Source organism: Callorhinchus milii, unplaced genomic scaffold (genome assembly GCF_018977255.1).
Source record: "Callorhinchus milii isolate IMCB2004 unplaced genomic scaffold, IMCB_Cmil_1.0 Scaffold10, whole genome shotgun sequence".
In the NCBI taxonomy this organism is placed as follows: domain Eukaryota; kingdom Metazoa; phylum Chordata; class Chondrichthyes; order Chimaeriformes; family Callorhinchidae; genus Callorhinchus; species Callorhinchus milii.
The window spans coordinates 18534813-18553137 of NW_024704751.1; the positions used below are offsets into that span (position 1 = coordinate 18534813).

General features: G+C 40.4%; 1 protein-coding gene across 1 annotated transcript in view; it reads left to right on the forward strand.

Annotated features, from left to right (window-relative positions):
• Positions 1–18325, forward strand: part of LOC103179634 (adhesion G protein-coupled receptor B2) — a 175245-nt gene that overhangs the window by 13946 nt on the left and 142974 nt on the right. Inside the window, exon 2 of the mRNA XM_042338794.1 lies at positions 1683–2415. Within this exon, the coding sequence (XP_042194728.1) occupies positions 1698–2415 (718 nt within the window). The 5' untranslated portion in view covers positions 1683–1697. The remainder of the gene's footprint in view (positions 1–1682; positions 2416–18325) is intronic.

The window sequence follows — 18325 nt, forward strand, 5'->3', positions numbered from 1 at the left end:
CTGTTCCACCGTTTAATTAGATTATGGCTGATCTGTACATCAACTAATCCTTTCAATTCTGATTTCCCACTTTCTCCCCATATCCCTTAATGCCCTGACCTGCCAAATATCTATCAACCTCACTCTTGAAGGTCTGGAGTCCAGACGTGGGCCTTGATCCCACAACCTTCTGACCCGGAGGCAAGGACGCTAACACTGAGCCAGGCTGATGCATCAAATGAAAGCCCAGGCGGTATTTGCTTCTGTCATTGCCTCATTTGCCATAAAGTACAATCGTGCTCAGGCACACTACAGCACAGATAATACTTTAGTTGTGTAGGTATAATACAAATGACATTCATGTAGCACCTTGCACTTTGGAAGGACATCTCAAAGCCCTTCACACAGCTGCCTGGGCACCCACGCATGGGTGGGGTGGGAGCTGAAGAGGGTGAAGGGAGGGAGCGAGAAAATCAGGACAGTATTCCGATCCAAAGTAGTACCCAAATGGTGCATGAAATTTGTACTGATAAACTGCCATCTTTCTTCGTAGAAACAAAAAAATCAGTGAATCACTTGTTATAACAGAAACATTGCACATCCAAATACTCAAATTATACTTGTAACATCGGAATTAGGAATTTTTTTACTGGGATTTGGAGGATGAGGATAGAAATTCTATCTTAGCTCATTCTAGCCACCATACCAATTGAACATTCATTTGATGCGGAACCAGATACAAATTACTAGAAAGGTTTAAATTATTGTTGACTAAATGTTATGTGGGCTGCCATTAGGAGGAGCGAAAGCATCTTGGAGGAGTGGAGGAATGAAGAGCAGAGCAATCTTGAGGAGAAGAGCAGCTCTAAAAACTAAGTAGTTTCTAAAGTGAGAATTTGAGAAGGCTGAAAGTGACCCCTGGAGAGAGAGGAGAGGAGAGGAGAGGAGAGGAGAGGAGGACTTAGAAGACAAAATGGCTCTGAGGAGAACAGCGAGAAAAGAACGAAACATACAGAGAAGAACTGTGCAGTCTTGAGGAACACATTAATGACCGAACGCAACAATGAATCCACTTGAAAATCTGATTGCATTTGTTCACGCAATCTGAACTAACTTGTTCACATTTTCATATGTTCAGGACTGTCTGACACAATGCTACAAGGAATATTCAAGAGTTTCCTAATTACAATTTTGGCTTATTCACAAATGTGTATTCATAGAGTGTTAATGTCAGTCTCTTTGTTTGAAATTACGCTTATTTCACTCGTATATAATTTGAACTAAGACCTCACAAAGCACCAGATTATTTTCTACAGTCCCTTAAAAAAACTTTCCTTAATATCTTGTAACTTGATATCAATGGAGTCCTGTGGCTCAGTGGTTAGAGCACTCGCTTTGCAAGTGAGAGACCTGAGTTCAATTCCCGGCAGAGGGCGAAACCTTGGGCAAGTTTCCTTACTCCACACAGAGCCTAATAATAATCCCTCCAAAACCAAAACCAATAATAAATTGGTCATTTTCAATCCACGACTGTTTGTGGGACATTGCTGTGCGCAATTGGCTGCCGCGTTCGCCCACAAATATAGTCAATTCACTGTGAAGCGCTTTGGGACATCTAGAAGATGTGAAAAGCGCTATATCAAATGCAAGGATTATTATTATTATTATTATAATATCTTAATATTTTTTCTCTATCTTTTCAGGACACATGACATAGGATGAACACTGCTCATTGCCTGATACTCTCTGTATTGTCGTTCCTTGTTCTGCTCATTTGGGGGTTTGATGTCAGTGAGAACGTATGTAACCAGTTGGTTTCCGGAGTTCTGTACAGATCATTCTCCCTAAAGGACATATTCCCTAAAGCCTCCTCTTTTTGCTCCTGGACCATCGAAAATCCAGATCCCACAAAGTATTCGATATACTTAAAATTTCACAAGGAGGAACACATTTGCTTTCATACCTCTCTGATGGTATTGCAGTTGGACCATTACGATCACAACAAGACCTGCAGCACATTGGATTACATTGACTATGATGCTGTCAACTTGTGTGAAACTAGGAGTTTGTTTACACTGTTACAGTTTGATAAAGATTTTGTCCAATTTTGTTTGGCATCGGAATCTGTTTTGAACACCCGCATCAGGGAAAATGTGATGGAATTTCACACTTTAGAGTTTCTATTACTGAACAATGGGAACTCCAGTCAGTTTGGCTGTGGAATATTGTGCCGTTGGATTGAGGAATGTTTGGGCAACAGTGATGGAAGTGATTCATGTGGAATAATTTACTCAGGATGCATATGCCTGGAGATGCACGAAAATGAGCCTGCTTCAAGCATGGTATTATCTTTCAGTGCAAACAAGCTTTTTGGATCAGAACTTCAATCTAGGAACGCTTTTGACTTAAATGTTGAGGATGTTGCACCAAAAACTGGTAAGTGATAGATTAGCAAACTTTCTGGCTTCATTGTGAGATTCTGAAATGCATCCATTATCTTATTGATCCTGAAATTATGATTTTCTCATAAAGAATAAATGTTTTGCATGCATCTTAATCTGAAAAGTTTTTATTGTCTCTATAACGTATATTAATGGATGAAGAACTGTTAACATAATAACATAAGAAATACTAGATGNAAAAAAGATCAAGATCCATCTAGTTCGCCTTCCACCTTCCTGGCGGTCACATGAACATATCTCCCGATATATGTACTATATCCCATAATGTTGTTTTCTAAAAGAATAAGAATTTTACTAACGTAGTTAATATTAGTTTTATTGTGTGATTTACCAAAATATCAAATTTTGCAGGAACATGTAAGGCTATGAAGCAATAACTTACATCTCCCAGTTCATTTTCATGTTATTTTATCTTTGAAGTTAGATTTAAAAAAAGAAGAAATCTCACATAATGGATTACATAACAATTGTCAGTTTCAATTGAGCTGATGGTTATAGTGTGTGATTTTAGAGGTTTGAGTACTGTTCATGCATAACTTAAAACCTAAGTCTCACAATTCTATGGCCTTTGAATTTACAAGATACTGAAAGCAGTTTCTTCAGAATCTTTTCTCTTGTTGCCTAGTAATGTGCATACAATGCATCCAAAAAAATCTAACCAGCAGGAAAATTGCCCTCATCGCTGTATCGTGCGGTTTTCAAATCCAATTGTTTTAGCAAACCTGTGGAATTAAAGGACCCCACAATGGTCCAACCTGAAAAGGACAATGATTCTCATTGTAGTTCTCATAGAACCTTTGTGACAAAATAAAGACAGTTACAGATTCAGAGATACGTGATTGATCAGTTTTTTTAGCATTGCAAGGTGTGTGGGGGGGTTGGAGAAGGGAAGATGACTGAAGGCATGGCCGAAAAGGAAGGTCTTGAGACGGGCCTTGAAGGAGGAAAGGGAGGGAAAGACGAGGAGGGGCTCCGGGATGGAGTTCCAGAGGTTGTGGGCAGAAAGGCTGAATGTCCAATGGCAGATAGTGGAGCAGGCAAGCGGGGGACATGGGGCAAGCCGGTGCCTGCAGAGCGGAGGGAGCGCACAAGTTGGTGAATTTTTAACAGGTCGCAGGAGCAAGAGCGTGAAGGACTTTAAAGGTGAGGACAAGGTTCTTGAACTTGAAGCCGGGCAAGGATAGGGGTGATCAGCTCACGAAGCTTGGTGTGGGAGAGGACCTCACTAAGCTTTAAAATTACAAATTACATGCGTAGATTTGTTGCGAGAAAGTCAATGATGCTGTTGACTTGTTGTATAAACTGCAACAGCATTTTTAGCTTAAATTTGGACAGTTCTGAATTTTAATATTAAACAATGAAATCTACAACATTATTTGTAGCAAATAATACAAGGTGACCAAAAAGTCGTGATGCTACCCTATTATCTTAAAATAAAACAAAAAGGTCGTCATTTCTTTAGGACTCATTAGACATTGTAACGGTATCACGACTTTTTGGTTACCCTGTAGATGAACAGAAAAATTATGTCATCTCCTCATTCCACATGGCTGCATTTGCTGGTACCACTCAATGAAAGCAGAGATCAAGAAAACTAATGTATTTGAAATGTAATTTCAATTCTGTAAATGACAATCTCTATGCTTTGAGATTCTCGTCAGTATTAAATTTTGAATTTGCATCATTCAGTTGAAGTTGATTAGAAATAACGGAGTGAAGCTATTATTTCTGTGTAGGCAATTCAACACTGATCAAAAAGAAACAGTTTATTTTAAGATCAGTCGAGGCTGCAACTACAGCTTTATGAGGTTAAGGCTTATGTCAACTTGAATATAAGTGTTTTCTTTGAAACCAATCTGAGATTTATTTATTCTCTTGTAAGATCAGAAGGTAGAAATTTATGTTTAAAATGTGAAATTCCTTGAAATTGTGCTTTGGTGTTGCTCATGTTTCTCACATGCATTTGATTATTCTTTTTAAGTTGGCTTGTCCAGTATTTTTTGAGAATTATAGTCATTTGAAGCACTTTGAGACGTCTCGAAGACGTGATAAGGCATTATGTCAAATGCAATGATTATTAATATCATCATCACTGTAGAAAGAAAGTCCCTATCATGTTAAACATCTTGAAGTGCTTTACAAGTAACTGCTGTCAACTGTAGTGACTGTTTTTGTAGCCAAACACAACAACTGTTTACACCAGCAAGTTCTACATTCATGAGGTGAGTGACCAATTTTTCTGGAGGATTGTTAGCAGGGTTACTTGGAGATATTCCCTTGACTTTTTAGATTGTGTCATAGGATATTTAACATCTACCTGAAAACTGGCAACTGGAAGGAGCTTGGTTTAACAATACTTTATTGGAGTGTTAGCATGTGACTTTGTGATCAAGCCCAAACTAATACATTATTCTAGTAAAGGAAACAATAATAATAATAATAATCCTTGCATTTGATATAACTCTTTTCACATCTTCTCGAAGTCTCAAAGCGCTTCACAGAATATACTGTAAAGTGAATTGACTGTATATGTGGTTTTATTGCTCATCTTATTGTAAATGCACAGTAACTTGTTACTGGAAGGATTTCACTGTCACATTTCATCAAAAATAATAACCCTTCCATTTGATATAGTGCAGTGACACTAGGCGAATGTGGCCTATTTGTGCACAGCAATATCCCACAAATAGCCATTAATTGAATGATCAATTTTATTTGGGGGATTATTAGTCCAGACACCAGGAGAAAGTCCTGTCTTTTTTAAGTCCTGTCATAGGATCTTCAACGTCCACCTGAACAGACAAACAGGACCTTGGTTTGAAATCTCATCCAAAGGTGAGCACAGTATTGGTGTAAGCCTATATTAAGTGAGTTTTGAGCCCACAACCTTTCATCTCAGAGGCGAGAGTACCAGCAACTGAGCCACAGTGACAGCCATGTTGAAAATCAGAAAGGAAAAAATAGGTTCACATTTTTGGTTCAACCATAAATAGGTTAGGACTTGTTTGATCTTTATCTAATTGTGGAACCCATCGTCCCTTGTGATGGTATCAAACATTTCATGAACTGTAAACATCAAACAATGGCTGTTTGATACATGCGCAGGGGAAGCCATAAAAAGATGTCCAATACCAGGTAAATGAATTACTCCCTTTGACGTGGTTTGTACAGTAACACAGAGAGTTGAGCTTTTTTTTCTTGTGTCAGCTATTCAGATACATTGAAGCCAGCCCTGCTTAGCTGGTTCCAGTTTCATGTTTCAAGCTTGACCAATGTAGATGATAACCCAACATGACAGTTGCGTATCACTGCTTTTCAGAAGGTGACAGTTAAATTGTTCAGCGATCTGTAGAACACAATCCTTAAGGCAATTGTCAGAAGGCGCCTTCTGTATTGATGAAACATATTTCACCAGAGAGAATGTGTGTTGTCTGAGGACAAGGCAACAATAACAGGTGAAATAATGTTAAGGTCATAGATACACCAGAGGACTTTTCTTTCCTCAGGATAAAGAATTGCTATCTTGGGTGGGGTGGACTTTCTTCCGTAACAAATAAATTTTCTGCCTCAGTGGCACCTTTGGTAGACTATGGTATCTTTGACGTCAGGACAATGTTTCAAAGCACTTCACAGGATTTTACTGTTTCTTTGTAGGCAAACATGTCTGCCCATTTGCTCTCAGCAGTGTCCCATAAACAGCCATGAAGTAGTCCCATGGGATCTGAACAGATGGCACCTTGGTTTAAGATTTCATCCAAAAGATGACACCTCAAACAATGCCCTCCTTCCCCCACTCCCCCAGCCCACCCTGGAGTGTCAGCCTAGATTATGTTGGTTCAAGGTCTGACGTGGGGCTTGTTTTATAAGTAACGGTGTGGAATATAAAATCAAACATGTGCTGCTCATCTTATACAAATTGTTCATTAGAAAACAGTTAGAATATTGTGTCCCGTTTTGGTCACCTCACCCCCTTTAAGAATGTCGTCAAGGCAATAGTGAGAGTACAGAGCAGATTTCCAAGTGTGCAGTTTGCCCAATAAGTAGAGACTGGAGGAACTGATACTTTTTTTTCTTAGAGCGAAGTGTTTGAGGGGTGGCCTGATAGAAGTCTTTAAAATTATGAGGAATTGACGTACATAAATCCTTAAATGTAAAAAGACAGGTGGACAAGGCTGTTAAGAAAGAAAATAGAATCCTAGACTCTTGATAGAGTCAATAGGGAGACATTATTTCCACAGGTCAGTGAGTCAGTGACTAGAGGGCATCAATTTAACGTAGTCAGCGAAAGAGCAAATGGGCAGGTTAGGAGAAATGTTTTCACGCGCAGTTAGGATACGCAATGCCCTGCCTGGAGCAGTGGTCGAGGCAGAATCCATATTAGCTTTCCAAAGGAATCTCAAAACAATACAAATTTATATTTATATGTAGTGGCTTTCACGTTGGGAGAACCAAACTTTACACCCATGTTCAGAGCGGAGGCTGAATGGGTAGGAGGGTGGCGAGGGGTGCAGGGAGGGGGTGGGGGGGGCGGAAGATAGCTGAAAGAACTGTCAAAGAGGAAGGTCATGAGATGGGATCTTGAAGCAGACGAGGGAAGGAGCAAGTAAATGGGACTGAAAGGATTGCTCATAAAATGGCCTTCTTCTGTTCTATAACTTTCTACGGGGACGCTTAAACCACCACAGACATGGTGGCCAAATAGCCTTCTTTTTTCTGTACATTTTATGACTCAATCATTCTGATCTTTCACTGTTTGGCCTACAAGCAGTGAAATGTGTTTCATCATATCAATAGATATCAGTGCCTGCAGTCACGATGCACAACTTTTGTCTGCACACAGAATGAATTTGCAACTTTTTTTTGTTGAAAAAAACGTTTGTTTGAAATCAAAAAAAAAAAAAATTCTGAAGACTCAACAAGAATATTCAGTCATTTTCAGGGCGTTCTCAGAAAATGAAGATGCAAAGGTCAGCCTTTGAACCATCTTGTATCTTACTGTAAGAATGTAATGATTCCAAGTTAAGCTTACTGTACTGTAACTGAATGCCAAATTGCTGCTCGGCCCATTTCAAGAAATTATTTATTGAGCCAGATTCCGATGCAGTAAAAATTCCTTATAAAGTGAAGTGTTGCAAAACAGCTACAGTGAAGGATCTTTCAGCAAATGATTTTCTTAGAAACCTCCAGAAAAGTCTTTAGAAAGATTTCAAGAGATGTTGTGATGCACTGCGTTGTGTTTGGACAGCGGGCATGAATGTATAGCGTCGTAAATCGTAGAACGTTGAGTTTTAACAGAAGCTTAATTGGCACGGTTCATGGAAATGGTTGTCTAAGTTCTGTTTCTAAAGTAAACAGTGTTACTGCATAAAATAATTGTATTGGCAGAAGATTGTGGATTCAAGTTCATACTGTCAGTTAGTACTTGGGGTTACACTGCATTATTGAAGGTGCAATTCTTTGGATGTGATGTGAAACCCAAGTCCTGTCTAGATATTTCTTGAAGATGCCATGGATTATTTGGAAAAGGAATTTCACATAGTCAACAAGGAGCTCCAGATTAATTAGATGTTATCTCACGGTTCTCTGTTGGACTTTGTTGTGTGGAAACAGATTGTTTGGTTTGTCTAAAAGAAGAACAGTCACTGGACTTGAAATATTCTGAGGTATTTTCATGTTAAAAAATGCTATAAAAATACAAGTTCTTCTGCTCTAAAAGCTCTAAAAGCTCAGATATGAATTTTATCACAAATTCACCTGATGGCGTGATCCTGCATCACAAATGGCCTGGAGAGTGGGCGCCCTCTCGATTGTATTCCTGGGGGCTGGAAATCCTGAAGAACTGTTTGGACATGTCTTAAATGCCACAAGCCTACCCTGAATTGTGACCTCGCTGTCCCTGAAGAGAAAAGGGAACGAGCAGAGTGTCTTTGCCGCTTCTCAGTGTGGTCCTGTGGGATGAATGGTTCTTATCTGGAGGTTGGTGGCATTCACGAAGCTGAATTGGCTATTGTAGTTTAGTACTTTAAACATAAAATCTAAAACATTGTGAAGTCCTGTAGCTCAGTGGTTAGAGCACTCGCCTTGCAAGCGAGACACCTGGGTTCATTTCCAGGCAGGGCAAAACCTTGGGCAAGTTTCCTTACTCCACACGCCTAATAATAATAATCCCTCCAAAACAAAACAAAAATAAATTGGTCATTTTCAATCCACGACTGTATGTGGGACATTGCTGTGCGCAAATGGCTGTCGCGTTTTGCCCACAAATATACAGTCAATTCACTTTACAGTGTATTCTGTAAAGCGCTTTGAGATGTCGAGAAGACGCAAATGCAAGGATTATTATTATTATTTATAAAATAATGATACTATTGGTGACAAGGAAAAAAGTCTATACTTCAGTAGGTGTTACAAAATAATCATAGCAATTTTGTGTAACACATTATAATGTTGAAATTCTTCAAAACCCTTGACAGGGAAATGCTGTAAAATGTAACTAAGCACAGTTGACAATTTGCACACAGCAATTTCCTACAAACAGTTGTGAAGCGAATGACCAATTTATCTGGAGGACGGGGCTTGGCCAGGACACCAGGAGAAACCACTTTCGCTTTCGAATAGTATCATGAGATTTTTAAAAGCCACCTGAACAGGCAAACGGGATCTCAGTTTGATATTTTATCCAATCGTCTCATCACATTCTCAGAGTTGAAATTCTGTAGCTGTAAATAACCAAGTAGACTTTCTGCCTGGAATTATTGTGCTGCCATATTCTGTCACTAGTAGTTCATTGAACGCAGCGTGCCAACAAGAGGGAACCAGTAAATGGGTGTTTGAGATGATGATAATCATCCTATAATCCTTGCATTTCATATATCACCTTCCATATCAGGAGGACATATCTCAAAGCACTTCACAGGATTTACTGCAAAGTATTGTAACTGGGCACTTTGTAGACAAAAGCAGCAGCTTATTTGCGTACAACAATGTGCCACAAACAGCCATGAAATCAATGACTAATTATGTCTGTGGGATTGCTGTTTATTATTCGATTTAAAGTAAAAATTGGGAAGGAGGGTAAATAGTCAAGGAGAAAGGTACTCACCTGGAAAAATGGTCGGACCGATTCGAGATGAAAAGGGAATCCAGTCATGGGAAATGAAAGTGTAGAGGAATGGTGGAGGTAGAATCCAAATTAGCTTTCAAGAGGGAACAAGATAAATATCTAAAAATTTGCAAGTGTATGGGGAAAAGGCAAGTAAATGGGACTGACAGATTGTTCTTTTGAAGAGCCATCACAAACACAATGGGATGAATAGTTTTCTTCTGGGCTGTAAATTTCCATGGTTCTGTGGCCGTATTTCTCTTTAACAGTTATTCTGCATCTGTTACCTTTTAGGGCAGTGCTTTGTGCCATCTCACGACCCTCTGTATAACTGACTACAATACACAGCAAAGGCACATTAATGATGTTGCTCCTCTTGCTTCAGTGGGCAGCGTAAGTGAGGCAGTGTAAATCTAAAGTGCCACACTTGTCCAATTTTGATCTCTAAGTAGAGTGGTCATAAAAAATTACACGCAAGTGATATATACAGTGTACGTTCTGATAGAACTGTTCATTTTTACTTCAGTATGAGTTGTGAGGGAAGTTCGTGCATTGTGGATCTAAAATGACTCCAGAATATCCAACCTAGTTTCTTGCTGTTATTATGCTGTTATTACCACAGAAAGAAAACAACGTGCATTTAGATAGCGTCATTCGCCTGAAGAAAGCCTTGCAGGGATGTTGCAAAAGCACCAAGACTGAACAGGAAAAGTGGGGGAGATCTTGAAGGCAGAATGGGGGGAGAAACAGTGTAGAGGGGAGGGCGTGTCAGAGGATGGGAGCATGGCGGCTAAAAGCTGAGCCACTGATTGTGGTGTGGAGGACATGCAGGATACCAATTGGAGGGGGTGAGCAAAAGGGTCAGGTCCAAGTAGATCACAGAGATAGTGAGAGTCAGGATTTTGAAGTTGATCTGATGGGAGACGGAGCCAGATGGTGAGGGGTGACGGGTATGCAAAGTTTTATGCAATTAAGGATGTGGGTGGTGCAGTTTTGAATAACCTGGAGCTTGTGGATGGTGAAGCTGGGGTGGCTGACGAGGAGACCATTTGAAAAATTGAGTCTGGAAGTGACTAAGGCATGAATGAAACTTTCGGCTACATTGTGCGTGAGATAGGAATGAAGATACCGATGTGAGAGACCAGATGTGAAGGAGGAAAGAGAGCTGAGGATTGAACCAAATGCCCAGGCCTCGCACTGATTCAAATAATTGAATCTGAAAGTGAAACTCATCTACGGATTATTTTTTACAGTGTACATCACTTCCAAGAGCTTCGTAGATATTGTGCGTGGTGTATATTTTGATTTAAAAAAAGCAGCAATTTACTTCATGTAATAATCCTTGCATTTGATTTTATACCCTTGCATTTAATGTTGCGCCTTATCATGTCGTTGAGATGTTTCAAAGCGCTTCACAGGACGTACGGTCAAGTGGCTTGACTGTGTATTTTGTGGGCGAAATGGGTCAGCCAATTGCACACAGCAATGAAACAGAAATTTAGTTGTCATGTTCTGCTGTTGCAAGCTCCAGTTGGGCATCCTCATTTCTGTGCATGTGGGGTAGTGACCTATTGGATCCAGATGTTATATGTGAATGCTATTCTCAGCTCTATTTCCCTTTAGAGCCAAGTGTCAGTCATTTCAAGATTGAGCTTGTACATTGGGGAATTTCAACGTGAAGCTGTTCTAGTTAGACTGCTTTGTGAGATTTTGAATTTCTGAAGTCAGTTGTCCTTGGGAATGAAAATCAAAGAGTGCTTGCTATCAGGATTAAAAAAAATACAATAAAACATTGTCACTCCACTTTGCTCCACAAAGCGAAGAGCTGACATGGAGGATCTTATATCAAATGTAAGTATTATTATTAAGGTTTTTTTAAGAATAATAACTGAACTTTAAAAGCCGCATGAAACAAAGATTTATATTTGCTTAGTTCTACCTCTAAACACAGAAGAAACAATGCTAATATTTGAAAGTTGCTAATCAATTTTAGCTGTTCAATTCTGTCAGAGTTGATATTGTTAAAGAAACAGTGGACACCTTTAACAAATTCTATTTAATGCTGCTTAACTTACCCAAAAACGTCTCCCTATTACAAATTCAATTATAATCTGTACAGAAAAGTATCTTTGAAGGTCAATGTTTTCTTTTGAGAGGAATAGCAGGCAGAGCTAGCTGACATTGACTTATGAGTTTGTAGCTTGAGGCTAGGGTGTACAGTAGGTACTAAGCTTATCCTTACTTATCGTGTGATTTTCTGGCAACTGTGCCCCTTGGTGATGGTGCAGAGAGGTATCAAGGAATATTGAAAATTTTATACAATATAATGTTTTCCTCGCGAACTGGCAGTAGTCATTAATTGTATTGGAGAGATCATTTTCCATGTTAAGCATATATTGTCATCAGATGTATTGCTTACTTCGAGCTGAAACATTGAGCAGAACAACAACAACAACAAGATTTCATTTATAGAGCTCCTTTCACGTCGGGAGGACGTCCCAAGGCGCTGGACAGTTGGGTTGGAACCCGAGCAGTGGGGAAATGGTCAGGGTGAGGGGAGGGAAGGGAGGGAGGGAGCGAGGAGGGGGTAGAGAGTCGAGAAGGGAGCTGAAGGCATGGTTGAAAAGAAAGGTTTTGAGACCGGCCTTGAAGGAGGAAAGGGAGGAAGCGGCGAAGGCACTGGGGGATGGAGTTCCAGAGCCTCGGGGCTGAGAGGCTGAAGGCCACCTATGGTAGGGCGGTTGGGGCGGGGGATGTGGATCAGACTGGAGTCAGAGGAACGGAGGGTAAGTAGGGGGATAGTAGGTCGGAGAGGTAGGAGGGAGCGAGGCCGTGAATGGCCTTGTAGGTGAGGATGAGGATCTTGAATTCGATCCTCTGGGGGATGGGGAGCCAGTGGAGGCGAGCGAGGGTGGGAGTGATGTGGTCGCGGTGTCTGGTGCGGGACAGTACACGAGCTGCAGAGTTCTGAATGACCTGCAGTGTGGAGGGAGGTGCCGGGAAGGCTGACGAGGAGAGAGTTCCCATAGTCCAGCCTTGAGGTGATAAAGGCGTGGACCAGAGTTTCAGCCGCGTGAGGGGTGAGGTAGTGCCGTAGTCTGGCGACATTCGGAGGTGATGGAAGGCGGTGCCAGTTGTGGCGCGGATATGAGGAAGAAAGGACAGCTCAGGGTCAAACAGAACCCCGAGGTTCCTGATGGCTTTGAGAGGTGGAGAGTGCAGCCTTGGATGCTGATGCTGTCAGCGCCTGAGGTGCGGAGGCGCTGACGCGAGCCAATCAGGAGGGCCTCAGTTTTGCGCACGTTGAGCTGAAGAAAGTTGTCTCTCAACCAAGAAATCTCAACCAACGAAGAATATTTACAAAAATTTAGTAAATGAATAAGAATGATTAAACTAAATATGTATTTTCTTTGTCTCATTGGCCTCTTTATGTTTCTTCCACCAACAAATACATTTAAACTGGCAAAATAATTACCTAACACTCACTAATAATAATCATTAATAATAATCCTTGCATTTGATATAAGGCATTATCACGTCTTCGAGACATCGCAACGCGAATGTACTGTAAAGTGAATTGAATAATAATAATAATCCTTGCAGATTTGGGGCAGCCAATTGCCCACAGCAGTGTCCCTAAAACAGTAGTGGATTGAGTGACCACATTATTATTATTATTTTAGCTCTATTTTTTGTTAAGGGATTCTTACCCCGGAAAACGATCCTCCAATCGACTAACCAGCTGGTTCCTACTTATGCTAGGTAAACAGTGGCATGTGGGGTAAGGAAACTTGCCCAACATTTCACCCTGCCGGGAATCGAACCCAGGTCCTCTGGTTTGCGAAGTGAGTGCTCTAACCACTGAGCTGCGGGACTCCATTGCCTGTTACTGTACCCTAGGGACAATTTTCCCTTGTTACGTTCAAATAAAAATATATTTAATTTGGGGAGGAAATTTGAAAGATTTCTGTACAACTTTAATTCACAAATTAGATGTGCTTTTTGTAGTAAAGGCATTTTCACTGCTATCCTAGAAAGGCTTAATTTTGAAGAGGTTTGACTGGATTTAAATGGCACGGTTTGTACTCTTAATACTCTGTGGCAAAGGCAGGTTGTGTGCCATGGTGAAGTAGGGGACCATAGTATAAACGCTTTTATATAGATAGCCTATTGTCATTGTTATGGTAAGAATAATAAATTGGTCACACAATTCATGACTGTTTGTGGGATGCTGCTGTGTGCAGTTGGCTGCCTTGTTTCGCCCACAAAATATAGAGTCAATTCACTTCATAGTATCTTCTGTGAAGCTATATCAAATGCAAGGATTATTATTATTAGGCTGATAAGATGTTCACAAGGGCATTGTGGAAGGCATTGCGAAAGGTACTGTGTGGACACAAGTGGTCCATCACATAATATACAAGAGTGTTCCTTTTAAATGGACTTCCCACGTGCATTTTATGGTTGCCTCTGATTCAGTTCAGGCAGCCTGGGAGTGGCACAGGTAAAGAAGCTGAACAGTAGAAAAAGCACTCTATTCGTGGCGTGGTGCTGAAGACACCATTCCTCATCCATTCTTGCTAACCAACTCTTGTCTAAGCGGTACCGTTTATAATAATAATAATAATCCTTGCATTTGAAATATTGCCTTCAAGTCAGGGGGACATCTCAAAGTGCTTCACAGGATTTACTGTATTGTCCATGGCTCCAAGACGCTACCCCATATAAACGACATTATATAAATGCAAATTACTGTTGTGTTGTGTAGCTGATCATAGCAAGCTTTATCTAGGTGGTTGTTGGCCAAGAAACTTTTGAATAGTGCCATGGGAAACTTAATATGCATCTCACCTCCCTCAGTTTTAGAAATGGGCTTTGCAGACTTCAAACTAGGCACTACTTGCTGGCAAAGATAAGGGATCAGTTTCCACTTCCATTTTCCAGAATGCCCGGCATACAATGAAGTACCCATTAAAGTCGCAATTCTGTCATTAGTCATTTAAACTGTATGGAAATTCGCAAACCACAGCACCATCCTTTGAATTAAGAGAGCTGGTAGGAGCAATCTTGATGTGGAATGTGTTCTGAATGTTGTGCCTATTTTAGTTAGTCTAGTAATATATTTCTTTTGGAGTGAATTCCTCACCTGTATTCATCAGACCCTTATTATTTCTTTATATGTAAGGATTCAGTCTAATCTCAGAGATATAATGTAATCCATATGTAATGAAACAGGAATTTGTCTTCACATATCATCAGACATTGAAACGTCACATTTCGCAGTCATTTATAGCACAGTGGATTTATTGCTTGATCCCTGTAAGCTTGATCTAAATGACAAACTAAGTGGTTTTAACTAATTGTAGAATCATAGAAACATGAAATTTACAGAGCAGAAGGAGGCCATTCAGCTGATCGAGTCTGCACCAGCTCTCAGAGCAAAATGGACAGTAAAACCTGACACTGTACATTGTTCCAAGAAGCAATACAGTGAAAGCCGCTATACAAATGTAATTTGTTGTTGTTTGGTCGCAATATAAATGCAATTATTGTTATACTTGTCTGTTTTCCTCTTGAAACACATAGTGGACTCTGCTTCTACCACCTTACATGGTGGAGCCCTCCACATACCAATAACATACTGTGTGAATTTTTTTTTCTGAGTTCTCCCTTCACTCTTGTGGAAATCTTATATCTATATCTTCCAATCACTGACTCCCCTACCAGTGTAAATAGCTTCCCCTTATTTACCCTGTCAAAATCCTTATAAATTTGTGCACCTCTTATCAGCACCCCTCTCCAACTTCTCTGCTCTAATGAAAACAAACCAAACTTCTCCAGTCTCACCTCATAACTATAGCCTCTCATTGCTGGTAGGATCCTGGTAAATCTCCTCTCCATCGCTTCAAAGGCCATCCAGCTGTGGCCTAATCAATAATTTTGTACAAACTTAGCATTATGAAACAGTACTTCCAGGTAAAGTTGTATTTCCCTAAATATATTATTAATGCAGAAAAACAATTATTACTGCTATTTTGTAATTGTTATTCCTGTTCACAGGCTACCAAATGCCACTAGCTCAGGACACACTGTACGTGTTCACAAGGCTTGGCTGATTACCTTTGATTTAACCAGTATAACCAACTCTTTTGAGGGAAAGCACAAGATAGGATTATTGCCAGTCTATTATTACCAATTGTTGGGGCAATGGGAAAATTGTTACCATTGGAAATGGCATCTGGTGACTATCATAAATCTTCATTTGAGACAAAGAAAAACTTTTATTACAATACAGTTTGTAACATGAATTATTGGTACTATTTAACTTGGATGATTTACATGGCAGTAAACACAACTAGTTATATACATGAAACATTTAAAGTCAATGGAGAAGGATAGAATGGTTGAAAAAATTCCATTGGAAAAAATGACTCGTGAGTATTGGGACAAAAGCAGGAGGGGAGAGAGCAGATCAAATGAGCCAGAAAGAATATGGACATATAATAATAATCCTTGCATTCGATGTAGCATCTTATTACATTGGCAACGTGTCTCAAAATGGCTTCACAGGGTTTTATTGTGGAGTATGGTTGTGTTTTTCTAAACGAATGCACACCAATCTTCCAAAACGTCCATCAGTAAGTGACCAATTTTATTTGGGAGATTGTTGGCCAAGCCACCAGGAGATACTCCTGGATAAAGTGTCAAGTTCAGAGTCCCAGTTAATTTTTATTATGATATTATTTTACTGTCACAAACCTCATTGTAAATAAGTACAGAAACCTCAGTTACTTCCCCTGGAAAGGGTACTTCCTCACAGCTGTTTAAAAATAATCTCGATTGCTCCGCAAGATATTACGTTTATAATATCCTGGAATACTTTCAAGTTATTAGTCTGGCAATGTAGTCCAAAAGCACATTCTATTGCATCTTGTTTACTAAAAATTAATAGTTAAATGGATGTCTAAATAGTTCATTATAATGCACCCTTTGCAATAAAAATGTTAATGGTTCCCAAAGGGATGTGTTAGAATGAGGAATGTTGGGTTGATACAAATGGCCCTACGAATGTTGAAATGCTTTCTGATTGGAGCATTTTTATTTTGCTTGGAAAGAAATAGCACTGAAGGTATGGCCGCTTGACTAATCATCTGTTTCACTTAAATGATTAAACCCATGTTCAGTCTCACTAAAAGCCTTCAATTTTATTACTGGGAGCTGTCTTGGATGATAAAGACATTTGTTGAAGTCAATTAGTCGATGGAAAAATAAATTGTATTTTAGACCTACCCTTTTATGCACACTTTTATGTATAATAAAATATAAATTATAATTGCACTTGCACTACTTTAACCAGTCTGGGACATCATCCCAATGTAAAAGGCACTGTATAAGTGTAAATTAATATTTGCCTTTTGCTTTAAAGGCATATAACCATGGTCTAAAATTATAACGTGAGGATTGAAATCTCAGTACCCAAATGTTTAAAAAGGTAATGCTGGTTCAGGGATTTTTTTCCCGCTGGTTCAGTCAAGCTCCGTGACCCTATCGCCCCATCCTCGCCCGGCTCCACTGGCTCCCAACCCCCAGATGATAGAGTTCAAAATCCTGGTCCTAGCTTTCAAAGCCCTCCACATAGCCTTGCTCCTTCTTACCTCCGTGACCTGCTAACCCCATGCCAGCCTGTCTGCTTCCCTCGCTCAGCAGGCTGTGGGTAGCTCCACATCCCGGGCCTTGCCCACCGCATTATCAGCGGTCGGGACTTCAGCATCTCTGCCCCCACCAGTTGGAACTCCATCCCACAGTCCCTTCACCTCACCACCTGCCTTGGCTCCTTCGAGGCCCATCTCAAGACCTTCCTCTTCAACCGCACCTTCTGCTACCCTCCCACCCGCACCCACCCTGCCCACCACCCCTCTGGATCCCAACCCCCAGCTCGAGTGCAATCACATAACTTTTGCCAACCCAGATGCTAACTCTGCTGCTTCCTGTCCCCTGCTCCACCCACCCAACCATCGTCTGTTGTGCTTTCAGCGTATCTTTCCCACAATCTGGAACTCCGCCAGAGTCCCTTCTGCTCACACCTTCCCTCTCTTCCTTCAAGGTCTACCTCAAGACCTTCCTCTTTGACCACGCTTTCAGTCATGTTTCCCCCTTTCTGCCCACCTCCCCACCCCCAGCTCGGATGCAAACCCTGGACTATCCAATTCCTTGGGATGGCGTCTCAACATAAAAGGCGATATATAAATGTAAATTTGTATTGCATTATATATGTATAAAATTCTATTCCTGCTAACAGGAGCAGAAACAAATGAAATATATTAGATATATTAAAAATGTAGGCACATTCACAGTGAGTAATGTCAATAAAACGTCAGCAGCCTCACATTTAATTTCTTTGTAGCTACAAGCATATGAAGCGAATCTGTTACACAAATAAAAGGAACAATAAATAAATCTATGATAAGTTGTTACAAACATTTAAACAATGGAAATAATTGAGATATTCAATGTGATCATCAGTCTAATATGACATGGTTAAACTGCAGCAGTTCTCGAAAGCTTGAGGTCCATATTCTCTTACGATGGCAAAAGATATTTTCGGAGAAGATTCTTTTCCTCCCCAGTCACTAAGCAATGTCGACAGAGAGAGACCCACACGCACAGCCACACACTCACAGACATAGAGAGACACACACGCATACAGAGGCGAGAGACACACACTCAGGCACTCGCAGATACAGAGAGATTCATACTCACAAACATAGAGAGAGTCACAGAC